We start from the raw sequence: 27,332 nt of genomic DNA, 5'->3' as shown, positions 1-27,332 counted from the left end.
AGTTTAGTCACACTGGGACTCCAGCACGAGGCACCAGCCCCTTTTTCTATGTCTCAGTCCTTGCAGGTGCTACGAGGCTGACCCTTGCTCTCCTCTCTTCATCTCCTCAGGTGACACACTCGCAACAGTGAGCTTGAGGAAATCTCCCAGGCAAATGATCGGCTTGGTGGGACATGCTTCTGCCCAGCTGGCGCCCCTATTGGACTGGGTCTGGGGGTGGGCTTTGAGGGCTTGAGCGGAAACCACCACCAAGTGGGCAGGGAGAGCGGGTGAGAAAGGCCCTTGCTGCCACAAGCCCACAAACCACAAGGCAGAGCCACAGCAAATCAGCATGAGGGCGCTCCTTGCAAAAGACACCCACCCAAGGGGTGCACACGGGGGCTGAAGTCCAGCCAGGCCCTGCCTGCCAAACTCGGACCTTGGCCGCATCCATACTGAGGAAGGGCTGCCTTTTCCCAACTGTCTGCTCAGAGTGGGGCACTTTTTTCTAATTTACACAAAGCATTGCAGGTGCTAGCTGTGGCCAGGCCACCAGATCTCATTGTAAGATACCTGCCCGGGGCCACTAGTATGCAAGTACTTTACAACCGGGTGGCAAGTGATCGCTCGTTCCCCTTGAGTTTAGCTTTTTCATTTTCCAGTTTCTACTTGGATTCTTTTCTTTTGGCTGATGGCTTGATATGGACAGTAGGATGATTACAGGCCCGAGCACACAGAGCCCTTCCCCTTTCCCAGGAATGGCACGTTCTCTCACGCCTTCCCACTTTGTATGTGCTGGAACACCACTCAATCCTTGTCTACTTGGGAACTCTTGGGTCTCCTTGAAAAGGGAGCATGAGGAGCCTTTCTCAGAGTGCGAAGTGGCCCTTCCTTCACCCCAGGGGCCTGGCTGAGGCGGTTCCTCAGCTGTGAACGCTCTGGGCAATTGGGCCTGAGATCTGGTGGGACCCGCCTTGACAAGATGGGAGGGATGGAGGTACAGAGGCAGGAGGGAGACCCAAAATCATTCCACAGGGACAAGCACCCTTTGCATTCTGCTCTAGAGGAGATCTGAATTTTGCAAGGAGATACTCTGATCTCCGTAAGGACTTATGTCTCAAACCCAGTAGACATAGATAGATAGGTAAATAGATAGATGATCAATAGCTGCTCACGGAGAGGTTTGGAGAGGAAGCAATGGGCCAGTAAGCATTTTCATATGAACTTTATAAAACTTTTCCAGAGGAAAATTCAGAAAACCACACACAGAAAAAGTTCCCTCCTCCTGTTTGGTTAAAAATGTAAAATAAACAGGCACAGAAGTCGTCCCTCAAGGTGGCCTTCCCTTTAGCTCAGAAACTAGACTGTCCCTATTTATATTTGGTGGATCCGTGTCTCCATTTCTACCATTTTATCTAAGAGGCCAAGGAACATGATAATAATAGTAATTAATGACCATGAGCAATAAATACAACTCTCACAACAAGGGCTCAGCCGGTGGTTTCCTGCCATCTTGTCTCCAAGGAACATGTGAGGTCTGTCCACCCTGACGACTCCACACCGGGCCCCGTGGACCAAGGGGATTCCGCAGCCGTGGAACGAAGCTGAGCCTCGCCGGGGGTTGGTTAAAGGGGTTGGTTAAAGGGGTTGCGGAGTCTGTGGTGAAAACCCTACCAGGAAAATAATAACATTTCTGGCTTTCGCCACTGAATGAGACTTCACCACAGAAATCAACAGTCAGAGGTAAAGTCTGGTGAGGCCCCAAGAGGGCACAGCCTCTGGTACAGAGTTCCTCAACCTCAGCTCTATCGGCGTTTTGGGCTGGACAATTCTTTGCTGTGGGGCGGTCCGGTGCATTGTAGGATGCTCAGCAGCAGCCTAATCTCCCTGCCCTCTCTCCTACCCAGTGCCTGCGACTTGACTTGTTGGAGACTGAATGAGTTAATCAACATAGACATAGGCTGACCACAAACCAGGGCAATTTCTGAGTGAAAGAGGGTTCTAATAATAAGTTCACCACCTGAGACTGTCTCCGCAAACAGGGATGTGTGGTCAGTCTTCCAGGTCAGACACAGTGCTGAGCACAGGGCCCAACCCAGTGGCCACGGGATGACTCTCGTGATAAGTGCTTTCCGTGGAGGAGCTTCATCGAATCCCCCCCAAACCGTACGAGATAGGTACTATCACTGTGCCCTTTTTATATATGGGAAACAATAGACGCTAAAGTAACTTGTCCCGGGTTACACTGTGAGTTGTACAGTCAGGATTCTGGCCTGGTAGGCGAGTTTCCAAGCCCATCTGCTTGACCACTGTGCCCGCGGGTGCTTGGGTGCCCAGGGGAATGCAGCGCTACTGGACAGCCATCGGACTCCACACGAACCGGTAGCTCTAGGTCCTTCACAGTCTCAACATTCAACCCATTGACAAAGCTGAGTTTTCAGGGGTTGCTGTGGTAAGAAGCAGACACATGAAAATCCACGTGGAGCAGGAAATGAGAGTGGCAGGTCCAGCCTGATTCCCAGTTTTGCAGGGCTCAGAAGGTGCACCCACCCCGTTATGAAGTCATTACGGTTATTTGAGAAGGAGACAAAAATTTTATTTTTCAATTCATGTCTATTGTTCTCCCAGATGGCTACTAAGTTGTTAGAAGATAAAGTCTTATTAAGTGATTTGGACCCAGCTGCTTAATAAATCGAACGGTTAGATATTGTTCTTGGCCTAGGAGTGCCACGAAGGTGATGTGAAAGGAGAAGGTTGAGGAGCTTCTGTACTCACCATTTTGCCATTGGGAGAACTCTGGAGGGCAATGACGAAGAGGACCTTCCAGCCCACAGACCGCACCCTGGTCGTCCGCTTTGGGGAAAGCTCTCCCGTCCCCATGGCACATGGAATCCTCTCTCCCTCCCCTTCTCTCTGCCTCTCTCTCTCTCACACATATGCGCAGCTCTCCTTTCCCTCACACAGAAACGAATATGCCCTGACCCCAATCAGACAGTTGCCAAACCCCATCTGAGTTCCTTTTATTTCAATCTCTTGCCCTTTTTCAACTGCGTCAGGAAGCAAACTGGTTCCGTTCTACAACTTGAATGGAGTCAAGATTCAAGCTGGACATCTCCCATTGACATCTCTGCCATCTGTCCCTCAGGCAGAGATCACATTGGCAACTCAGCTGCACATGATCCAGTGATAAGAAGACACAGAAATGCACCGCCTCCCCAGACAGCGCCTCGGGCTGGTGCACCAAATCCTTAATAAATACACAGAGATGATTACAAGACAGAAGGGGCCACTGGGAGGGGCCTGGTACTATGGCAAAGGGGAGAGGGGGTGAGGGCGTAGGTGGTGGGAGGGTGGCTGGCCAGGGGAGTGATCACCAGGTCTAGGGTCACAGCACCCTTTTCACTCTCTGCCTAATTTACTGTGGCAGAAGACTAGACAGCAGGGATGTGGCGGAAATGTGTGGGGCAAGGACAGGGGACTTGGTTTTTATTACCTACCAGGGGCCTCCTTGGACAAGTTACTTGTTGCTATAACTCAGTTTCCTCATCTGTAAGGGAACTGGAGCGCCCAGTGCTTCTCACACGGGGGTGCCTTAGCACATTCACAGCCCGTGTGTGTACTTGAGAGCCCCGGAGTGTCTGTATTGCTGGGGTGTCAAGTTTATTCAAGATTTTGGGGGTCCCCACTCTTTTTACATGAAAGTGTTTTATATCATTGCTCAGAATGCAAAATTGGCACGTTTCAATTATAGTAAGTAATAGTTGATGACATTTCACAAGCAATTAGTGTGCCAAGTGTTAATCTCTTTATATGATCTTCACAATTACCCAATGAGATACTATTATTCCCGTTTTACATATGAAAGAAACTATATATGAAAGAACAGGGAGATGAAATAATCCACCCAAAGTCACATGTGACTAAGCAATGATAAAACAAAGGATTCCCCTTCCCTCAAAAGATAAAAGACCTGGGCCCCCTGGGAGGTGCCTTGGAACCAGCACAGGCCCGCGTCATCTCCAAAAGTCCGCTCTGACACTTCTCAATCCGTTTCAGCTAAATCGGTGGATTTAGGGCTTCGCACACCGGGTCGCCCTGGAGGGTGGAGGCCGGAGAGGCCTAGCGGAGGTTTCGGGGGTGCGGGTAGGGGTTCACTAGGTGGGTTTCCCGGCCCCTAGGGCGCTCCGAAGCTGGCCAAGGGCAGGAGGCCTTTGACTTGGCTGCCGCCTCCCACCCAGCCGGGGTGTTTCCAGCCGGCGTCGCCCGGCACTTCCTCGTTCCCGTGCGCCCCAGGCTCAGCTCGCAACGCCCAGCGCCAGCGCTCCTCAGGCGGGAGGGGGTCAGAGGAGAGATGTCGCAACCGCCTCTCTCCCTCTCTTTCCCCGCCTAGGCGCACAGTCACCTCCCAGATGAGCGCGCTCGCAGACGGCTGCGGGCCGCCGGGCGCCGGGCATGTCCCTTGAGTTCACGGAGGCGGTGGGCACCGAGTCCCCGCGCAGCCTGGAGCGCACCAACCGCACCCGCTTCCCTTTCTTCTCCGACGTCAAGGGCGACGACCGGCTGGTGCTGAGCGCCGTGGAGACCGTCGTACTGGTTCTCATCTTTGCTGTGTCGCTGCTGGGAAATGTGTGCGCTCTGGTGCTGGTGGTGCGCCGACGGCGCCGCGGCACCACGGTCTGCCTGGTGCTCAATCTCTTCTGTGCGGACTTGCTCTTTACTAGCGCCATCCCGCCGGTGCTGGCCGTGCGCTGGACCGAGGCCTGGCTGCTGGGCCCGGTCGTCTGCCACCTGCTCTTCTACATGATGTGCCTGAGTGGCAGCGTCACCATGCTCACGCTGGCGGCCGTCAGCCTGGAGCGCGTGGTGTGCATCGTGCGCGTGCAGCGCGGCTTGCGGGGCCCGGGGCGGCGGGTGCGGGCGGTGCTGCTCGCGTTCATCTGGGGCTACTCGGCGCTCGCAGCGCTGCCCCTCTGCATCTTCTTCCACGTCATCCCGCAGCAGCTCCCCGGCGCCGAGCAGGTGAGGGCCGGGCGGTGCGCGCGCCGGGCTGGCAGGCGGGGATCCGACGGAAACGGTGACCTGGGATGATGATTAACAAAATCAGCAAAACAATAATAGGCCATTTGTTGCACTTAATCGTTGTGTCACTGTGCTCGGTACCGTAAAGTTTTCTCTCTTAAATTTCACTGTAAACCTGCGATGTAGGTGCTGTAAACACCCTCCAAAACGTTGTCAGTGGAGTCCCCAAAATGCCTGTAAATACACTGACTCTTTGTTGCGAGGTTAATGGAATAACGGAGGGCTTAGCAGCCAGCCAGACGGAACTTCGGGGATCCGGAATGGCTACTCGCATTTTATTGAATTCTGCTTTCTCGCCTCGGGTGCTACAGCCCCTCCTTTGCAAAAGAGGAAGCCGAGGTGCAAGGAGGAATAACCTCAGGGTATCTCACCCTCAGTCCGAGGAGGAGCTGAGATCGTGCTCAGCAGACTCAGTTCGGGCTGGGGAAAGGGTCCTGCTTTGAGAACCCTCAGGCAGGTGCGAGTGAACGGGCTGGGGAGAAAGGGCTTTGCAGACCCAGAGACGCCAGACCCAATGCTGCCTCTAGGGAGACTGTGACTTCCCCTCCCGGAGCCTCAGTTTTTCCAATTGTGAGACGGAAGGATTAGACTAGGTAACGGGATCTTGCTCTGGGAGCCTTAGATGATGGGTGGCTTCAGAGTATCCTGAGCGCCCGAAATGTTCGGCAAATCCCAGAGGCTGGGCCGATGAGCTTTATTCTGGGCAGCACGCTCACAGATGTCTTTAGGATCATGGCGGGTGAGGGGGGGCTACCGTCTAAACAAGGTTCTGCGGACAGTTTCCGACCCTGGCTCTGGTGTCCTCGAGTCCCGCGGTCCAGAATCCCGGGTGCGGCGCGCCCTGCTGTCCTACTGCGCGACTGCAGGGTTTGCGCGCCGAGATTCACCCCCGACGCCTGGCCTGAGCGCAGGCCATGGTGGAGAACAGGGGCGGGCGGTTCCGTCATCCTGGTGTGTTGGGTTCCCGGCGCCTCGCGGGCAGGGAGAGGGAAAAGGCTTAGGTCTGTGCGCCCTGCAGTCCTGGTTCCTTAGCCTCCCCGAGGGTCCTCCCGAGGCGCGCTTCTCCACGCGCTCCCTTTCCCTACAGAAGTCGCTGGTTTTCTGGCCGGGGACTGGAAAGTCAACCTGGGCCTGAGCAGGGAGCGCCGGGCGACCTGAGCAAGCCCGGCACAAACCACAGTCCCAAAGCGAGGCCTGTGCATTGACTGGAGCGGGTAGGAGGGTATGGAGGCAGGGGAAATGAGATGTCACCCGGGGGAAGGCTTCTAGTTGTGCTGGTGAACACAGTCTGGGGAGGGGCTGCCCCCTTGGGTGTGTCCTCCAGAGCCTGGACACAGAGGTGGGCTTCTCTGGGGGTTTCCTCAGATCAGCCTCTCCCACAGGCCTTATACTGTGGAGTGAGGAGAAGTCTGCATTCGTGTAAGCAGTATCTTTCTTCTTTTTAACACAAATCAAACCTGAAGGTCTCTTTCTTAATACTTTATTGCTTGTGTGAAATACAGTGTGGGGTTTTGGTTTGTTTGTTTTGTTTTGTTTTGTTTTAAGGCCTCGAATGACTAACAGGCAGGAACTGTGTCAGGCCTGTGGCACTTAATCAAAGAAGATGTAAGCCTGTGGCCACGTCAGCTCAAGTGGGGCCAGGAAAGCAGCGATCAGCTGAGCGGAGCTGGTGGAGCGCCACTGGCATGGGCAGCCCAAGCTTTCTGGGCAAGCCTTTCCTTCTCAGCTAAGATACACCTGAAAATCCAGGTGGGTCACATACACGCTTCTAAATAAGTGGGAGACCAGGCCCCACTCCAGACCAATGGGATCAGCTGGCGGCTGGGGTTCTGCCATCAGCTTTTTGATTTTTTAAGTTATTCTTTCACTGAGTTACAGTGTTTCTGTATTTTTCACAGAATTTGAGGGATTTCTCCTCATTTTTTTCTGTAAGAAAAAAATCCCTTGAGAAAAACTCAAAGAATTAAAGCTCAAATGGCATATATCTTAAAGGGGTCTTGTGTTTCCAGACGTGTATCTTGTGCCTCTCCCTTTTACGATTGTTTTAGGTACACTCCTACTTAACAGGCAAATTATTCTGAAAAATGAGGCTCTTGTCATCTCCCTGCCAAAAGCTCAAACTAAAACTGCTGGCTGACATGGACACAGGGGGTTGTTTGAACGACAGTGCCTTCCCACAGGTGGGGGACCTTCCACGTCTTGCCCCTGTGTATTTTACCCCTGGGAGGGCCTGTGTGTGTGGTTGGTGCCCTCTATAGCACTTCTGGAATGACCACAGTTGTACTGCAAGGTGCCTCTGTGGAGATCTGGGTCGCAGTGCCCTTCCCTCAGGCCCCCTTGGGGCTGGGCACACACACGTCTCAAGTTTTAGTGCAGAAACGCTTCCTTGGTCTTAAGAGCCTTTGGAGAGGAATCTGGACAAAGCCGCTGGGAGAGAATGGGCCCGCACAACACCTCAGAAGATGGGGGCCAGGGCACTTGTAATGAAAAACTGAGCCAGTCCTTTCCAGCTCTCCGTCATCCTCTTTGTCTTTTCCCCTACCTGCCCTGCCCCCTCCTGCCAGTAAACCAGCAAACAGAAAATGTCCCTGCTTCGTCAAGAGCTGTAACCTGAGCATATAGGAAACATCTTATTTTACAGGTGAGCAAACTGAGGCTCTGTGGTTGGAGAAGTATGTTGAAAAGAACGACAAACAGCGGAAAAAAAAAGTGAAGAGTGCAGCCATTTAAAAAAAGAGACGGAGAAGGATCTGGTCTAGACTGAACTGAGTTTCACATTTAAAATTAGCAGAGGCTTGTTTTCTCAATCTTCTGCTCCCAGCTTCCTGGCTGTAGATTCTGCCTGCCCCCTCCCACTGGGACACTAAATATGGCGGTTTTGGATGGGGGACATTTTCCTACCCAAACCACCAGCTTGGAGAACGAACTAAGCCCAAGCAGACACCGGCTCCCTCCCCTTGAGGAGAGCTGGCCAGGGAAGCAGTGGCTGTCAGAGCTTTCTGCTTATCTGAGCGCCCCCTCCTCCAGATGGGACCCTGATTACCTTTGTCCATGGGGGCAGTGTGTGCCCAGCAGGCCAGAGTGAACAAACTCTCTAAGACTTCCGTGAAGGGAGGATGACATGAAAGATAATCTAGAAAGTGCTAGATAATTTGTTATTAGGAGTGTGAGGCTTTGGAGCCAAACGTTCTGAGTCTAAATCCCGTCTCTCCCACTTAAAAGCTGCGTGACAGAGGCGAGTGGTTCCACCTCTCTATACCTCCCTTTCCTTATTTGCGGAATGGGCAAGATAACAGCATTAACCTTATAGGATTGTCATGGGGACTAATGTTCAGTAAATGGGCCAACACCTGGCACATACACAGTTAAGCACTCAAGGATTGCCAGCTTTTATTAGTTTCCTTATCTTTGATTATAAACATTGTAAACATTCTTTAAACAGTGTAATTCTTCTGATTGCTGTAAAATAATAGACTGCCATTGTAAAGGGTGGACACAGCCTGACAACTTAGACATCTTAGCCGGCTCAGCTCAGCCTGTTCCAATGGAATTCCTGGCCGTGTGTGCGGTGGCCCAGGCAGGGTGGTTTCCTTCATTGGCAGGTGGAATGGACCATCCACCCTGGCCAGAATGTGCTGCCCATTTATTCTACAGACATGTACCTAGCACCCCTCTCCCCATCCCCCAGCAGGAGTCACATGACTAAGACACTGTCCTCCTTTTCAAGGAGGTCCATTTATTGAGCAGACGGTCCCAGACCCTGGCACAATTCTGTCCTCACAGTAACCCCACAGTAGGCATTCTTCTGTTTATTTTCTGAAAGAGGAAATGCCTGAAGTCACAGAGGAGGCCGAGGATGGAACCAGATTTAGTTCGGGCCTGTCCGTTGCCTCTGGTGCTCTCTCTCATGAGTTCACACTTCCTTAGGAGTGCCTGGTCCCACAGCTCCACCCTGCCCTGATTTAATACCAGGCCAATAACGCCATCGTGTCTCTACTGAGTGTGGATTGGCTGAGGAGACAAACATGGTTTGCTTGCCTTTGTAAATATTAGAGGATACTTGTAAGAAAGTCAGTCCATCTCTTGCACTGATATTTTCTTTCTTTTCTGTTGGGAAGCTGATGGGAGAAGAGATATCCAGCTAGGGTTCCTAGTTCCTTAGAGTGACCTTGAAGTCTTCCATTTTGTTTGAAGAGGTGGGGCAGGGAGAAGAGTTTACGAAGGGGTTCCCAGGGGTACTCTGGGAAGAATCATTAGAGAGGCTGACAGGAAACAGCTGGAATCGGCTGGCACTTCCGAATAAGTCAGCCTGTGTGGAGAGGGGTCAGCATTTGAGCAGTGCCTGTAGACAGATGTCCCCAGCCACAGGAGTCTTCTTAGAAAAGGAGTGATACCTCAGCTGAGTGTGAAGGTGAGAGGCAGTTTAGGCAGGCAAGGACGTGGGGGACTGGAGGGGCGTCACACGCAGAGGAATAGCCTACGTGTTGGCAAGAGATGGTGCTGGCAGGGGCCAACTGGAGAAGGGCCAGGTACACCCCTTTAGAGAGCCTAGATGTACGAGATGAGAGATGGCCTGGTCTGGGAGGAGGTGGGCCAGCGAGAATGAGATATGTGTGTGGGTTGGATAACCACTAAGGCAGATCTTAGAGGTTCCCCCTGAGTGGACAGGGAGGAGGAAGAAGGCCGAAGGCCAGTGCTCAGGTTTCTGGCAGTTTGGGGAATGGCACCTCCATGCCCTGAGTCGGTGACCACAGGAGATGGAACCTTCTGGGCATGGGACATTGGAGGCTTGCTGTGCCTGTGAGGCATCCTGCAGAGATGTCCCCAGAGCAGTGGGGCGAGTCTGGGTTTCAGGAGAAGACTGGGCTGGACAGAGTAGATTGCAGCATCATCTGCAAGAAGCAGCCATGGAAAGGATGAGATTGCCAGGGAGAGGTGGGGGTTGGGATGGGGATACATGTCACTCTTAACCACGCTTAACACCACTGTTCGTGGCCTCCCACCTTCAGCCCTTCTGGTCCTGATCTGAGCTCCAGCCTCCCTGTTCCCCTGGGTGAAGCCCCATCCTTCCAGCTGACACAACCCCTCCTGGATGCAGCTTTTCCAGGTGGTCCTGTCACCTGTAGCTCTCTGGGCACTTCCAGCTGGCTGCCCTGTATTGAAGTTCCCCAGTGCTCTCCTCCCTCTGAGCGCACCGTAGCCTCCTTGAGGGCGGGGACCAGCCTTGCCCATCCTCACAGTGGCTCATCCGCCATGGTCCTGAGTGGTTGAACGAATGACTTAAAGGTCACTGTCGTTGACTCGGCCGACTCTACCTCTGTAGCTCAGTAACAAAGTAGGCATGGCAGTTCTGGTTTTCAAATTTCCTTCTTAAAATCAGGGAACAGTCCAAAGGTGCAGAAAAAGTACAGAGAATATTATAACACTCATGCCCCCACCTTCCAGATTTGACTTATGGCCAAACTCCTCTGCAAGTCACAGCCTGGAAGAGAAAACCTGGAATAAAATGACTTAAGTCAAATGGATTTTCCCACAGAAACAGAATCCTAACATCACATTAGACTTCTGACTGTGGGCCTGCTTTTTTATTTTTAGTTTTTAATGTTTGTTTTTGTTTTGTTTTGTTTTTTTGTGAAGAAGATTGTCCGTGAGCTAACATCTGTGCCAATCTTCCTCTGTTTTGTATGTGGGATGCCTCCGCAGCATAGCTTGATGAGCCACGCATAGGTCCGCACCCAGGAGCCACACCTGTGAATCCCAGGCTGCCGAAGCAGAGGACATGAGCTTAACCACTGTGCCACCAGGCCAGCCCCTGCTTTTTTATTTTTTCATGAAAATAAACATTGCATAACCAACGATACCATATAAAGCTTTTTAAAGAGCATAAAAATCGGTCATTTAGTCCACACAGGCTAGCCACACTGTCTCTTAGTTGGTGTATGGGGCTGCTGTGCAGAGTTCTTATCTTCCTTCCTCACCACATTCTGTGCCTGGAGTGATTGCCACAAGTCAAAAGGTGAAAAAGCATCTTCAGCAGAGTCATGGAATTTGAGAGGCTCCTTGATATGAGTTTATTGCCTTTGTTGAAAAAATAGCTGGTTAGATTTGCTAAACTATCATGATAATCTATGTTTCATGTTGGATCATCACTTCTCTTAAAAATTAACTTCTCTTAAAAACTGACTTCCATTTTTTCAGTCTTATAAAAGTAATATAGGTACATTATGGAAAATTTAGAAAATTCAGATAAGCCAAAGAATAAAAATAACTTAAGAATCCTCTCTAGAAGCAGTCTCTCTTCCTTTTCTGGAGCGTATCCTTCCAGTCTTTTTTCTACGTATGTGTGTGGGTGTGTGCATAGGGGTGCAGCTGTTCATTCAGGCCTACACATTTTCTTCAACAGCCCTGGGCTAGTTCATGCATATTTAGGGATCTACATTTTTGTCCCTAATGTAGGGAGAACACCTTGTTTTATCATTAGACATTCTCCTACCAAATCTTGTCAATCCTGGAGCGATTTTGGCAGACATTCTGGAGAAGAATTTCGGAAAGTGTTGGGGCCTCTCGGGAGTTTTAAGAAATGGTTCTGGGGTCGTCTGTTTTTCTCCCCTCCCTATACATTTTCCCACCACAAGTATAGGCATTAGAGACCAAGTTGTGTTCAGGGCTGGAGGCTGTTTCTTCTGGTTGCTCCTTCAGCACGTCTGCCGCCCACCAGTGTCCTGGAGTGAGGGGTCCGCAGTGGGCAGAGGTCTGAGTGCAAGTGAAGGCTGCATGGATTATCGAAAGAGCCATGTCACCACTCTGCCGACATTCAGAAGCTCTTTGAGAGACACGAGTTTCTTTCCAATCACCAAAATGTAGAAAGATCTCCCATCAGATGTGCACAGTGCAGGTGGGGATGGAGGAACAAGGGCTTGGAAAGTCGCATACCTTCGTGAGTCATCCCCACCAAATGGGAAAAGGCAGGAACATCCTCACTCGTCTTTTCAATCTCCGCTGCTTGACTAGCCTTAGAGTTTTCTTGGCAGGCCCCTGGATAACCTTCATGACGACTTAGCTCTTGGAGGGAAATATTGTATGATTAAAAAAGATTACACCTGGGGCTGGCCCCGTGGCCGAGTGGTTAAGTTCGCGTATTCCGCTGCCGGCAGCCCAGTGTTTCATTGGTTCGAGTCCTGGACGCGGACATGGCGCTGCTCATCAAACCATGCTGAGGCAGCATCCCACATGCCACAACTGGAGGGACCCACAGCGAAAAATGTACAGCTGTGTACTGGGGGGCTTTGGGGAGAAAAAGGAAAAAAATAAAATCTTTTTTTTAAAAAAAGGATTACACCTTTAGTGTTTTAGACTATTGTTTACGAGGATGTTTCTAAGCCTTAGTTTCCTCTTCTGTGTAATGGGAAAAATAATAACATGCCTTTCAAAAAGGTCGTGGTGAGCATTTAGTGAGATAATGGATGTGAAGTGCTTCCCAGCCCAGAATAAATGCTCAGAGACTAGTAGAGGTTGCTATTTTCTATTGAAACTGAATAGAAAAAGAAGTGACTATTTGACTCTATTTTGAGTTTAACCACCCAATTATGATAGATATTGGGAAATGATAAAAATTCTTTGCCTAGTATAGCATTCAACAAATATTGGTTGAATGAATGTATGGTGCTACTTCTGGACGTTGGTTAAGAAGCCTTGTCTACCAAAAATCAATAATATGGTCGTTTTACACAGAACATGCTTGTAAAAATATGTTCTACATGCTGGAAGTGTTTAGGACAACTTGTTTTCTAAATAGTTTTGCTCCTGTAGTCAAGCAGGCAGGGGAAATTTGTGTTTGGGGGGACACATAGATAGGTGGGTAGATAGATGGATAAATAGGTAGATATGTCTCTTTTCATTGATCTATTTATTCATTGGAAGGAAGTTGCTACAGTAGCTCTTAGTAACTATCCAATAAGTTTCCCACATGTTTCGGGGTTTGTAGTTAGTGACAAACATCTGAATTCAGCTCAACATAGTGATAACAGAAGAGTCACAAACCTTCATGCTCTTCTGCCATATTCCAGTGGTTTTCCATATTTTTTTTTGGTGAGGAAGATTGGCCCTGAGCTAACATCTGTTGCCAATCTTCCTCTTTTGCTTGAGGAAGATTGTCCCTGAGCTAACATCTGTGCCAATCTTCCTCTATTTTGTATGTGGGACGCTGCCGCAGCATGGCTTGATGAGTGGTGTGTGGGTCTGCACCTGGGATCTGAACCCGCCAACCCCAGGCCACAGAAGTGGAGCGTGTGAACTTAACCACTACACCACTGGGCGGGAAGCCATGGCCTTCTATGATGCAGCATGACAGATTTTAGACATTTGAACGTCCCCGCAATGAACACTTAATGCCCTCACATAGGCCGGGCGGCCTTCAGCATACATAGTGGACTGCACTGAAACCTCGTTCCTGTTTTTCTATGCTCGTGTGAAGCTCATCACTTCCAATCTATGTCACCTAATCTATGTAACCTTGGAGGGGTCAGATTTTTTTGCCTGTAAAATGAAGGGCTTGAAAGAAAAGGCTCAAATGCTCTTTGCAGCTCAGTCCCAGGAAGTGGCAAGACCGCTGGACCTGGAGTCATACCTGGGAAACGACTCTAGCTCTTTCCAGCCGGTGACCTGAGGCCCAGTCGCCTCCTCTGGAGAATGGGAATGATAGTGATGGTTATTCTGAGGGTCAGAGGCAAATGATTTGTAAGTGGGGTAGTGTGGACAGTGGAAGGGATTTTGGGATTTCTTGTCATACCAGTTGTGTAAGAGAGCCAGGCAGCCCCCAGCTGGGACCGATCTAAAGGCCAGATAAGAAGCCAGCATTCAAATGATGTTCTCTTCCTTTCATAACTAGGAAATTTCGATTTGCACACTGGTGTGGCCCAGCCTTGCCGGAGAAATCTCCTGGGATGTGTTATTTGTTACTTTGAACTTCCTGGTGCCAGGACTGCTCATCGTGATCAGTTACTCCAAAATCTTACAGGTACCTTTGCTTCGAGCGTCGCGGCTGAATGTCACTCAGGCTCGGGGCGGGGGCGGGGAGGGCTGCAGGTGGAATCTGAGCATTTCCAGTCGGAAGTTACCTCAGGTTCGTGCCGGTCCATCCTAGTTCACAGCCCAGATCCACCCCCTCTGCAACCCTGAGGAACGAGAGTTTGGTGTTTTAAAAAAAAGTTCTATTTTTGTCATTTTTCTTATTATTTTTTTGCTGATCACTAAAGTAATAAAAGCTCATTATAAAAAACTTAAGAAAGACATATAGAAATGTGTAACAGAAACTACAAATCTACTTTACTCCCTTTGTTAACAGTTCAAAGTACATTTTTTAGGTTATTTTTCTTATAAATTTATATGCACACACACACTTTATGCTGTGTGTATGTGTGTGTATACATTGATATGCGTGATATATATGTGAGGAGCCATAGAAAATGGTCAACTATCGACTGTTCACCATGGGTCAACCCAATGTTGTTTTTTTTTTTTCAAGTTTGAGATAATACTCTCTGCTCTGTAACTTCCTTTTTTCACCTAACATTATATCATGACAAGTTCCTACATCTCTGCCTTATTATTTTTAATGGTTTCATTGTCTTCCGTCACACAGATGTGACATAATTTCTTTTATGGGCCTTTGGGTTGTGTCCAGTGTTTCCCCATCACGAACAGCAAGGTAGTGAAAGAGAAGTACACTTTTAAAAACTTTTTATTGAAGTATAATATCCATACAGGAAAACACACCCAGCATAAACACACATCTGACAAACTGACCACACTCCCCAAAGCAGCTCCCAGAAACAGAAGGAGGAACAGGACATTCTAGAAGCTCCTCCTGCTACCTGGCAGTTGCTACCTCCCACTCCCAGGGAATGCACCTTTCCAAAGCGCGCTGCGACAGGAAATGCGCTCTGCCTTCCGAGGGAGTGTGTGCAGGGACGCAAAGAAGACCCTCGACCCTGTTTCCTGTCACTCGAGGCAGCCCAGTTGTGTGGACAGGGTGGGCCCAGGCAGACAGCAGGGACGTTTCCCAAGCTCATTTTAGAAGGTTTTACAGTTATTGAATCTTGGTTTCATCTGATGTGAGTCATCTGGCAAATTAGCATATTGAAGTGGGGCCCTGTAGGTCCCCGCTCGCCGTCTGGCCACTTTAATGGTCCTTTCTCTGTAGCTGAGGATCTGTCACCTTCTTAGATGCTCAGAACGCAAAGCCAGGCCAACCTCCATCCAGGTCTGCTAATCCCTGGGCCCTGTGGAGATGGCCCCCCATGTTATTGCCTAGACTGTTCCCCACCGGTTGTTTTGTGACCCCCTTAAGCGATGCCCCACTTGGGGCTTGTTCAAGAGTAAAAGGCAGATTCAGGCCTGAATATTTATAGACCATTAAGGTCTATGAAGTGCTTGCAGCAGGGGCCTGGCAGGTGTAAATGTTATGTAAGTGTTAGCTATTATCTTTATACTAAAAGAAGTGAGGGAAAAAGGAGAAATATAGAATGAATTTTTAAAAAATTACTTAACCATTATTTATGTAGTGTTTACAATATGTCAGGATTAAATCATTTAATCCTGGTAAGAATTACAGACCTGAAAACCAAGGCACAGAGAGGTTAAGTGACTTGCCCAAGGTCACACAGCTCATAAGCAGCAGTGTCAGGATTTAAACCCAGGCAGTCTGGCCCCAGCGTCCCAACACTTTCATTCCTCAGACGTTTGTTAAAGATCTGCTCTGTGCAAAGTGTTGGTGGGGAGTGGAGATTGGTCAAGAGTGAGCAAGTCACATTCTCTATCTGGAAGGAGCTTTAACTTAAAACAAGAAAGGGAAGAGCGAGACAGCAGCACTGCTATTCAACACAGTGAAAGCCTGAAACACAAGGTGGAGCGATGCTGAGACTTAGTGTGGAAACGCTTTGTGGACTGTCAGTGCTACACAAATGTGAGAGATGAATAAGGGGTAAAAGAGAGAAGAGCCAAGGGCCATGAAAGACACACACAGAGATGTGGAAAGGGTTATTTTAATAACATGGCTCTGAGTCCTGAATCTGCCACTTACGTGCTGTGTGGTCTTTGGCAAGTTGCTTACCTTCTCTGAACCTCAGTTCCCTCATCTGCAAAATGGCGATCATAATTCCAACCTTGTAAGACTGTTGGGAGACAGGGAAGAGTTGCTGCTGGTGGAACTATGGCGTCACACCTGCCTGTAGCAGGGGATGAATAAATTCCGTCTGTTGTTACTTGTTAGGCAAGGCTGTTCCTCTAATCTTTCTCTCAGAGCATGCTGGGAAAAGGTACCGCTGAGGTTTTTGAGAGAATAAACAGCAGGGCCCAGATTTGGAGCATGGCGAGAACAGGGAACTGACACAAGAGCAGGGGTGGTCAAATGCAGGCGCCGTCTTTGAACCCCTTCTAGGGCGGTCCCACTCCTGAGTCCCTCAGAGGCCAGAGGGTTCTGGGCGGCCCCTTTCACTCCCGCCTCATACTTCTCAGCTGCCTGCCGAGGGAGGATTGACTTATTCTGTGGAGAGCCTTCCCAGCCCTCCACCTTTCTCTCAGGCCGGGGCCCACCTGGAAACATTCAGGAGACCCCAGGTGCCCTGATGATGGGGGAGGTGTCCCCTTATCCATCTGCCTCTAAACCACAGTGCATCACTTGCCAGACGCTTTGCATATAACCCATGGCCGGCCTTCAGTTCTCCCAGTTCACCCAGAACAGCTCCCGGGTGAAATGGAATATGTATCATGACTCACAGTTATGAAATGGTGCTCTGAGTGATGCGTCAAAGACACAATCTAGATCCCGTCACTTCCCTCACACATGGAGCAGAATCCAAGGCCCCCATCTGAAGGCCCTGTGTGATCCGGCCCCTGCCTGCCCCTCTCACCTCATCTTCTCCTTCTCTTGTGTCCACGTTGGCCTTGGGGCTGTTCCTCACACACGTCAACACAATGCTGCCTCAGGACCTTTGCACCTGCCATCTCCTCTCCTGGATTTCTCTTCCCCAGATCATTTAGGTGGGGAAATTTAGGTCTCTGCTTAAAGGGCTCTCCCCGAGAGAGACTCCCCATCATTCTCTAGTTCTTTACCCTAATTTATTTCTCTTCAAAGAATATACGACCCCTGTCATAGTCCATTTATGTGTATTTAGTTGTGTATCATCTGTCTTGCCCACTAGAATGCAAGCTCCATGAGGGCAGGGACTTCGTTTTGTTTACTGTTCTGCCCCCGTGCCTGGAACAGAGCCTGTGGGTGCTCAGTAAACACTCGCTGGGTGAGTGAGGCACAAACCTGAGATCACATCGAAAGGGCAACAGCACCTTCTCCTTTGGGGCAGTGGGAGAATCACCGGCCAGGAGTCACGAGACCCGGATGCTAGTCCAAGCATGTTCCCGTGTGCCCTCAGGCAAGTCACTCACCTACTGTGCGCCTCAGTTTCCTCTGGAGCCAGATGGGCCTCAGTGGATTGTTTAACCCAAGAAAAGGAGAGTGCGGATGTGTTAATGCTTTGAACAGACTGCCAGACTCTAATACAAAAGAGATCTAACTTGTGATTTTGAAAATCACGATGTTAATACAAATTCAAGACTTAAAAAAAATTCCTTTCCACACCATTAACAAAACGGACTGTTGCCCGTTTCCCAGGAGGACGGTGACGTTTGTCCTCACTTTGCATCTGTGGGTTTGCCAGGCTGGTAACTTGGCAGCAGGCAGGGCGCAAGGTGGATGGAGGGTCTGGGCAGCCCCCCCTAGCTTGCGTCTCTCTCCCTCTGAAGATATTCGTTCCTTGGAGACACGGAACCGGCTTATCTACCAAGCTTTGTCTGTCAAGAGCGTAACTGTAAGATCAAGCCAACATCAATGTTAATTAGCTATATTCATGGAGACACAATTCGCAAGTCACCTGAAGCCACGGGACGTGTAAATACACCCCCCACCTCTTTCCCACCAGCTCCGCCTCTCACCTGTCACTGCTGCCTCTACCTCGGGTGCCACGTGTAGGCCCGAGCAGTGCCTCTTTCAGGTCACCCTGATCTCTTACTCCCCTAGAGCAGTGTCCCCTGAAGAGCTCTCCATGGGATGTTAGACGTTAGAAGGGGGCAGGATCAAATGAGTTTAGGAAATGCTAGTTACTCAAAGTTAAATGGATTTCTTTCCCGCAGGACTTCTCAGAGCTTTTATTATGCTAATGTGCTTCGAGACTCTCCCACACAGGAATAGCGCAGGTGGCATCACTAAATCTGTCTGCAGACCCCCTTTGCCCCACAGAGCGTCTCTCTGGACGGGTGCCCCACGGAATCTCCTTTGGGAAACCCTGCTCTGAAGTCCCCACCCTGGCTGCTGGTTCCGCCTGGGCGAGGATTGAGAGCAGGCTTCACCTGGGCTCTTCCCTTCCCAGGTGCTTCATGTGGTCGGGGCCGTGGCCTTATCCACTCTTCTGCCTTCCCTGCTTGTCTTTCCTCATGACTCAGCCATGCTGTCCACCTTCAGGGGCTTTTTCCAGTCAACAGTTCCCCGGGGTCACAGTGTCCCAGCCACTCCCGAGCGCCTCTGATCAGGCTGTGGATCAGGCTGTTGATGCTGGCTGCTGGGGCTCAGTTTACATTGTCACCCAGCAACCATGGCCATGGCCAGCGAGATGCTTCTACCCTTGGTGACAGTTTGTGTGTTTCTTGTTCCCCCTCCCCACTCACCACACACACGCTAGAATGGAAGGGTGAGGTGGGCGGGGCTCCTGTGTTTCTCGCTGTATATCCAGCACCTATTAGAGTGCTTGGCACACAGTAGGGGCTCAAGAAATATTTGTTGAATAAGAGAGTGAGCATCTGGCTTGAAGCTAGAAAACCCTCTCCTGAGAAGTGAAACCTGTTTCAGCTCACGTGAAGGTGTCAGGAAGCGAATACACAACCCTTTCTCCATGCTGGGCCCTCATTCCCCAGCTCTGGTGCCTGCCTGCCGGTGGGGGGAAGGGAGTGGGCCCTCTGCAAAGACAGAGTCTGTTGTCTGATAATTCTAACGAGGAGGTTGTTGACTGACCAAGCAGCCCCCGAAGGAGATCCCACCACCAGGGGCGGAGCTGTGTCAGTGGGGAGCGACTTCTCCCAGCACCTGTCAGCACCGTGGCCTGCTGGCTTGGTGTGGCAAAGAGGTGTGAGGTGTGGAGAGTGTCCCCTCATGGCCTTCAGACACTATGTGGGCCTGAAGGCAATGAGTCTCAAAAAGACAGTGACTTTACAAAAAGCTAGACTGGTCATGGTGAACACGATGCAGTCTATACAGAAACGGAAATATAATAATGTACACCTGAAATTTATACAATGTTATGAGCCAAAATGACCTCAATAAAATAATTTTTTTAAAAAACTCTTAGAAAAAAAAAAAGACGGTGACTTTACAAAGTGACTCTCTTCAAAGGACTGGGGGAAAACCTCTGAGACTGCTGTCTTAGATTAGTAGTCTTCACACCTGAGTGAGCGAGAATTGCCAGGGGAGTGGATAAGGGCAGATTTCTGGGCCCCAGTCAGACCCACAGAATGGGGGCATCTGAAGGTGGGCCCAAGCATTTGCATTGTATCGAGTGCCAGGTGGCTCTGATGCGGGGGGCGTGGAGGACATTCCTGGGAACTCTGTCGCCTCTCCTGGCAGTGGCCAGCCCCTGCCATGAAGAGTTTGGGCGCCTCCCCCTGAGGGATGCGTCCCCTACTTGACCCTGAGGCCTTGAGTAAGTCGCTTTGCCTCTCAGGGCCTCCATCTCCAGTCCCCAAAATGGAGCAATGACAGAACCTACCCTATAGGCTTGTTTTAAGGATTCAAGTTAATCCTGAAAAGTGAGTTGAGCATTTAATGTAATGTAAAAGCAGGTGAAGAATTCTGTGCAATGCCAGGGACATTTTAAACCCTGGGTAAAAGTTGACTAGTCTTGTCATCTAATGTGGGGAGGGGAGCAGGGGAGGAGCCTCATTTAATTATAATGGGAGCTTTTTCCTGCTCACTCCCAGAAAGCTGTGGGAACTGTGGACAGAAGGAAATGGTAGCATCAGTCAGTGTTAATAAAAACCCAACCAGTATTCACTTGGCCCATGAATCAGTCACAGTCATTGGCAGGCGTTTTCTAGAGCCCTGGGCCACAGACGCCACGGCGCTGCCCAGCCCCCCAGGAGCCTGCCATCTGGCGAGGGGGTCAGAGGTGAGAATGACCCGTCAACATCTACCACATAGTATATATGTCAAGTGCCACGTGTGTCTCTGAAACAAAGAGCTGCCGGATGCCAAGACGGAGAGGAACCAGAAGGCCTTCTCAGAGCTCCTGACGTTAGAGCTTGGAGTTAAAGGCTAAGCGGAAGAATTGCCATTGACGGAGATTGCAGAGGGCGGGAAGGAGCTGGTTTAAGATTAAGAGCACGGGCTGGAGTCACGCTGCCAAGGTCGGGAACCCAGCTCTGCAACTTCTTGGCTGGGTTCTATTGGACACTTTCCTTAACTATTTGAGCCTCAGTTTCCTCATCTGTAAAATGGGGATCCTCAAGTACACATGCCACAGAATGACTGGGAGAATGTAAAGAGAGAAACCAAGTGATAGGTACAGGGCCAGGTACACGGAAAATGTTCGACAAATGTGAACTTCCACCAATATCATTCATTCAAAAAATATTCATAAGATATTGTACCAAGGACTCCATCCTTATGGCAGGGCATTGTGGACAGCACAAGCGATGAGGCTGCTGTTGGAATCACCCCGTGTGTGCCCCTGCAGGCTGCACTTAGACCTAGAGTGACACCGTCCTTAGAGGTGGTGCCATTTCCCGATTTCCTACCTACCCGCCCCTGCCCAGCTGTGACTCTCTCCCGTCTATTGGCCAAAGGAGTCTTAGGATAACAGCTTTCCCCTAACGTTGATTCTACACCTCCAGACCTGGATGTGCCAATGTGACCTCCAGCATGTGGGTCTCTGATGGTGGGCTGTGTCCTGAGAAAGCCCACCCTGCAGAGCAGGCGGTGGAGGGGAGGGCTGAGGACGATGGCGCCCCATTGGAGCCTTGCACACTGGATCATCTTTAGCGCAACGGAGCTGGATTTCCGCAGATGGGGGCTTTGACATTGATCATCATAAAGGAGTGAACTTTACCAGGTTATTTAAATTCCTGAGGTTCAATTTCCTTGTCTCTGAAGTGGGAATAATAATAGTATAAATCCGAAGAGTAGTTGTAAAGATTAAATGTGACAATTTATAAAACAAATGTGTAGCGAGGTGCCTGGCGCACAGGGAGCCTCCATAAAGCTCAGGGATCCAGATTCCTATTGTTCTTGTTCCTATTGGGGAGCAGGTGGGAGGTGAAAAGGGCCTGTTCACTCAGCGTCTGTTGCCCTGGTCCCCATCACCAAGTGGTAGACCTGAACTGCTACCCAGAAGCAAGCAAGCAATTACCTTAATCATAAAGCAAGGAAACAGCTATCCTTTAATTAGCTGGTTAGAAGTGTTCTAAGGAGAATATTTTAAGCATTCTCATCTTGGAGTTGAACTTGCCCGAATTGTGAATGATGCTAATTACCTTCAAATTGCTTCCCCTCTTGAGATTCAAGAATCTTAGGGGAATGGGCCTAGGAAAGCCAGCACAGAGCTAACAGTGAGATTTGTGGCCATTCAAGTCTCCAGGCCATTTAAGCACCCACTGTGTGGCCAGTGGCCTGCTCCTGCAGGAAAAGCAGGAGGACATGGGACCAGACTCAGCACATGGGAGTTAGCAGCGACCACAAGCGTGGCCAAGACATTCTGAATTGGATCTCTTCCCTAGGGGCGGGGGTCACAGGCTGGAACAAAGCATGTCAGGCTAACAGGCACAGTGCCCCATCACATCCTGGACTAGCTGTGCGTCGGTTTGTCCCCCACCCTCCTGCCACCACCAGCCCCTGCCCCCTACCTCGGAGCATCCTTGAAGCTGATCAAGGGATAGAGGACAGTAGGCCTTCTGCCCTCTGACTATGTCTAGAGGACAATTCGAATTAGGCAGAAGGACAGGACACTGGTTGCATCCCCAGGGCAGCCTGAACCTGCGCACTGGACTCTTTCCAGCCACCAGGGAGGTCAGACTCCCACAGCGTGTCTACCACCTTGCACCATGGAGACACACTTAAATGGCAGCTGCACCTTCTCTTTCACAGACTCAGCTTCCACGAGGTTTTTGCTCTCTGCAGTGAGCACTTCCAAGACTCCTGTTTTCGAAGTAGTTTGACTAAACCCTCTCCCAGGAGGCAGATTTCCTCACCTGTAGAATGAAGGAGGGGAGTAGGCCCTGGTTACTCAAGGTTTGGTCCTCAGACCAGCGGCAGCAGTGGCGGCACACAGGAGCTTGTTGGAAATGCTGGATGCCAGCTCCACTCCAGACCTGCCGAGCCGGAATCGACATTGAGACAGCGTCACGCAGTGTGTCTCGCAGGCACAGGAGTCTGAGAAGCGCTGCTCACCTGACGCTTGGGCCCCATCCCGCTCCAACACTGAGGTTTTGAGATGTTATGAAGCGTTGGAGTGTTCCAAACATACTGTGATTATGAGGGACAGTGGGATGAGAGGAGCCGCAGGGCTTTATTTTAATCTGGTCAGGCCGCCTCAGGTGATGGGCCATTTCCACGTCCAAAGCTGCCTGCTGCCAACTAACAACCAGCCTCTCTGATTGACGCTGAAGCAAGACCCTCTAATGGAACAGACTGGACCGGAGACCCAGGGAGAAATGCCTGCAAGGTCTCCTGAAAGAAGAGTCCAGAACTTCCTTCTCAACCCATGTAGCCGAGGCTGCCTTCCTTGCCCACAATCCCTCTGCTATAATGCTGGCCCTGCTCATTAGTACAAAATATTAGAAGTTCTAGCAGTTCCACTGTTAGGAATTTACTTTACTGATACGCTCACCTAGGCGTGCAAAGATATGCCCAAGGATGTTTATCCCACCAATCGTCACCTCTCAACTAGGGGCATAAATAGGAAATGGTTTTGATTTTTCAACAAATGTCACCAGCAGTGCCCTGATCGGCTCCTCTTTCTTCCTGGGAAGGGCAACCTTTAATGACACCAAAGTCTGATTCCAGAACTTTCTGGTCATTTTTGGGGTATGCCTGCTCATTTTAACCCATCAATCTCACAGTCAGTTTAGAGCTTCCCCCTCCCGACAGTGCAGGATGGGCATGGGGTGGGTGGGGGAGCAGGGTCGACTGTTCCGTCTGTGCCCTGGTCTCCCTCGTGGACAAGGAACGACACGGATGCCCTGGTGAGGTGGCTGTCCCCATCAGCTGGCTGTCGCCTCTGATCTCCACGTAGCTGGTGGTGGTGCCAACAGACCCTGCTGATTGGGGGATCATTCCCAAACAGCACCCATCCCCCCACCCCAGGTGCTGGTGGGCCCTTCTCAGACCCAGCCTCACTTTTGGACTGACACTGGGCAGCAGCTGTCCTAGCAAATGAGCAGCCTCCGATCTCATCCACCTTCCATAGCCCCCCATTCGGGCCCATGGCAAGATTAGGATCCATTTTCAACTGTCCCTAAGAAACGAAAGGAACCTACGTGGGGGTTCAGTGCTCCCTTTCTGCCTGGCCTGGCCACACCCTTATGCCAGGTCCCACTGCCCTCTTCCCCACCCGACACCCTGAAGGGGAGCAGAGAGGGAGAAGCATGTGTTCTGCCACTTCAGCCAGTACCTACATGCCCCACCCCCCCCCCCCCCCCCCCCCGGCAAAAGGCTAAATAAATAAAATACCTATCAATAGGGGCCTGGATAAATTGTGGTACAGCCACACTATGGAATCACTGACAAGATAAGAAGAATGAGGAGCTGATATGGAATGAGCACCAAAGTATACTGCTACGTGAAAAAGAAGCGAGGTTCAGAGCGGGGTGTGGCGTGGTCCCATTCATGTACAAAGCAGAAGTGCAGGCACCTACGATCCCATAGCCAGGCACGTGTGTGGAGGAAGAGCATTCCAGAAGGACATATAGGAAACGGTTCATTTTGGTCACTTCTAGGGAGTGGAAATGGAGGGCACAGAGGCTAGAGGCCTTATTTATTTTTTTGAGGAAGATCGGCCCTGAGCAAACATCTGCTGCCTATCCTCCTCTTTTTGCTGAGGAAGACTGGCCCTGAGCTCATATCCGTGCCCACCTTCCTCTACTTTATATGTGGGAAGCCTACCACAGCATGGCTTTTTGAGCAGTGCCATGTCCGTACCGGGGAACCGGTGAACGTGCGTGCTTAACCGCTGCGCCACCAGGCCAGCCCCCTTATATATATATTTTTGATCTCCTTCAGTATCACATTGTTTGAGTTTGTACCTTGAGCACATATTGCTTTTATACAAATAATTACTTACCTCTTTTAAAAAAAGAAATAACAGGGAAAATGTGTGTCTTAGTCTGTTCAGACTGCCATAACAAAACACCACAGACTAGGTGACTTTCAAGCAATAGAAATTTGCTTCTGACAATTCTGGAGGCTGGAAGTCCAAGATCAGGCACCAGCATGGTTGGGGTCTGGTGAGCTCTCTTCCGGTTGGAGACTGCTGGCTTCTCCCTGTGTCTCCATATGGTGGAAGGCCAAGGGAGCTCTCTCTTGGGTCTGTTTCATAAAGTCACTAATCCCATTCATGAGGGCTTTGTCCCCATGACCTAATCACCTCCCAAGGGCCCACGTCCCAATACCATCACCTTGGGGGTTAGCTTTCACCATAGGAATTTGGGGGGACATTCGGACCATAGCAACGTGCTTCTGTTCACATATCTCTCTTCTACACCATCCATGCAAGGCTCTTCACTTCCCTTCTTCAACTCTATTTACAACATGGATGATTTCCTGCCTCATTTCTCAGGAGGCCAGCCAGCTGCCCCATTTCTCCAGTGCATCCTAATCACAGGCAGAGTGCCAGGCCTCTGAGAAGGCAGCTCTCTCCATACAAAGTTCCAAAGCCAAATAGCCCCAGGCAGCGGGAATGGCAGATCCCAATTCCTGGGCCCTCTGCTCTTCCGAAACCAAACGCCCCTGACAGCCTGCAGTAAAATGTGCCACCAGCTCTGTTTTGTGTTCCTGCAGATCACAAAGGCATCCAGGAAAAGGCTCACGGTGAGCCAGGCTTACTCCGAGAGCCACCAGATCCGCGTGTCCCGGCAGGACTTCCGGCTCTTCCGCACCCTCTTCCTGCTCATGGTCTCCTTCTTCATCATGTGGAGCCCCATCATCGTCACCATCCTCCTCATCTTGATCCAGAGCTTCAAGCAAGACCTGGTCATCTGGCCGACCCTCTTCTTCTGGGTGGTAGCCTTCACGTTTGCCAACTCGGCCGTAAACCCCATTCTCTACAACATGTCACTATTTAGGAACGAATGGAGGAAAATTTTTTGCTGCTTCTTGTTCCTGGACAAAGGAGCCATGTTTACAGACTCGTCAGGCAGAAAAAATGATTTGTCGATTATTTCCAGCTAATAAATTTTTCTCTATAGGCAGAGTATGTCACTCTCCGGCAAGCCACGGTATGTTTTCAAAGGGAGTTAATTTCCAGGACCATCATGCCAGTGCACCTTTGCTTTGAGAAAATGTAACCTATGCAAATGCACATTGACAGCACCAGTAAATTAAGGGGTGATCATTCAGTAAAACACTTTTATCCTTATAAAAGAATCTGCTATGGGTTCCTTTAAAGATGAACTTTTTCAACGTGTTTATTATAATGTGATTGAATTCAATAAATTTTTATTTATGACTGCTCAGCAATCACATCTCCTACATATAAAGCCACACTTGCTGGTTTCTGCAGTGAGTCCTGGAACGGATCTAGGACTCAAATTTTTCCTTCGAAGGGTCGTGGCCACTCTATGTCCGGCCTTGGACTTGCAAGTCCTCAGATCATTCATTAATGTCAAGAACGCTAGAGGAATTTCCAAGGAACACTTAAAGGTGAGATGTTTTTTCACTGATAGGAAGTGCCATGAACCCCTTTAGGAGAAGCAGTGTCATCTTCTCTCTTCATGGAGAATATAGGATGACTCCAAAAACGTTTGAGAGTGAGCATGTGTGATTCACTTCATTGATCCACCCGTTGGATGACTCTTAAGCACGTGACGTGGCCACCAAGTGTTCTTGGTGTCGGGAATACAGTGGTGACCCGAACAACCATCGCCCCTGCCCTCCTGAAGCTTACTTACCTTCCAGTTAGGGGGAGAAACTAAACAGAAGTCAATAAATAATATAGCATTATGGAGTGAGTTAACGTCATGAAGAAAATAGGACATGACAGCAATTTAGCTGGGGTGGGGAAAAGCCTAGGAAGACCTTTCTGAGGGGTGAAACGTGGGCCAAAAGGTTAACCACAAGTAAGAGCCAGTCATGTGAATCCAGGGGAACAGGGCTTTGCAAGAGAGCAGACACTGGGGCAAAGAGTTATTGTGCTTGTGGGACGGAAAGACTAGTGTAACCAAAGCAAAGCAAACTATTGGTGAGCATCCTTTGCATTAGGCACTGACCTTGATGCTGGGACAGAGGCTGCCCTGCTGGAGCCCATCTATTGAAACCAGAGAAGTTACAGGGCTGGATTCTGTAGAGCCTGGGAGGCCCCCATAGAGAATTTATTCTGTGTTCAATGGGCAGCCACCGGAGGTTTGCAATTGGGGACTGATCTGACCTGATAGATGTTTTAAATATTACTCTGGCTGCTGGGCAGGCAATGGACTTTGAGGAGCAAGAACTAAAATGGAGACCAGTTAGGCAGCTGCTGAAGTAGAAAAAGAAGTTGGGGAACTTGGAGGTGGGTGGCACCAATGGCGTTTGTGAGAAATATCTTGGGACATACTTTGGGAAGGTGTAGCCAATATGATTTATTGATGGACAGGATGTAGAATGTGTGGGAAAGAGAGGATTCAAGGATGACTCCTAGATTTTTAGCCTGACGCTGGTTGGATGGTGGGGCAGGCAACAAAAACGGGGAAGACTGGGAGAAGAATAGGAGTGGAAGAGCCAAGAGTTTCATGTTGGGCATGTAAGTTTGAAATCCCGGTGGGAACCAAATAGAGAACAGGCAGCTGGATGCAGGGCTGAGGAGCTTGGGCCTGAAGATACAGCTTGGGAGTCATCAGATAGTGTTTATAGACCTATGGCTTTGTGAAGAATCCCTGGGAGAGAAGAGTCGGGGAGAAGCCAGAGCCAGAGAACTCAGGGACATGCCATCACTTGGAGGTTGGTCCAATGACAGGAACATGCAGGAGCTCAGGGCCTGGCACGT

At 50.1% G+C, this 27,332-nt stretch overlaps 1 protein-coding gene across 1 annotated transcript; it reads left to right on the top strand.

Annotated features, from left to right (window-relative positions):
- The first annotated feature begins 2,988 nt into the window (after nucleotides 1-2,988).
- On the top strand, nucleotides 2,989-25,828 carry FFAR4 (free fatty acid receptor 4). Its single transcript, XM_014862959.3, has 3 exons — nucleotides 2,989-4,998; nucleotides 13,946-14,074; nucleotides 25,151-25,828. Exons 1-3 carry the CDS (start codon nucleotides 4,432-4,434, stop codon nucleotides 25,538-25,540), a joined length of 1,086 nt encoding a protein of 361 aa, XP_014718445.1. The 5' UTR covers nucleotides 2,989-4,431; the 3' UTR covers nucleotides 25,541-25,828.
- The last annotated feature ends 1,504 nt before the right edge of the window (nucleotides 25,829-27,332 follow it).

This window comes from Equus asinus, chromosome 2, assembly GCF_041296235.1.
Source record: "Equus asinus isolate D_3611 breed Donkey chromosome 2, EquAss-T2T_v2, whole genome shotgun sequence".
Taxonomy (NCBI): Eukaryota; Metazoa; Chordata; class Mammalia; order Perissodactyla; family Equidae; genus Equus; species Equus asinus.
The sequence above is the reverse complement of the archived record's forward strand: the minus strand, read 5'-3'. Positions and strand labels throughout refer to the sequence as shown.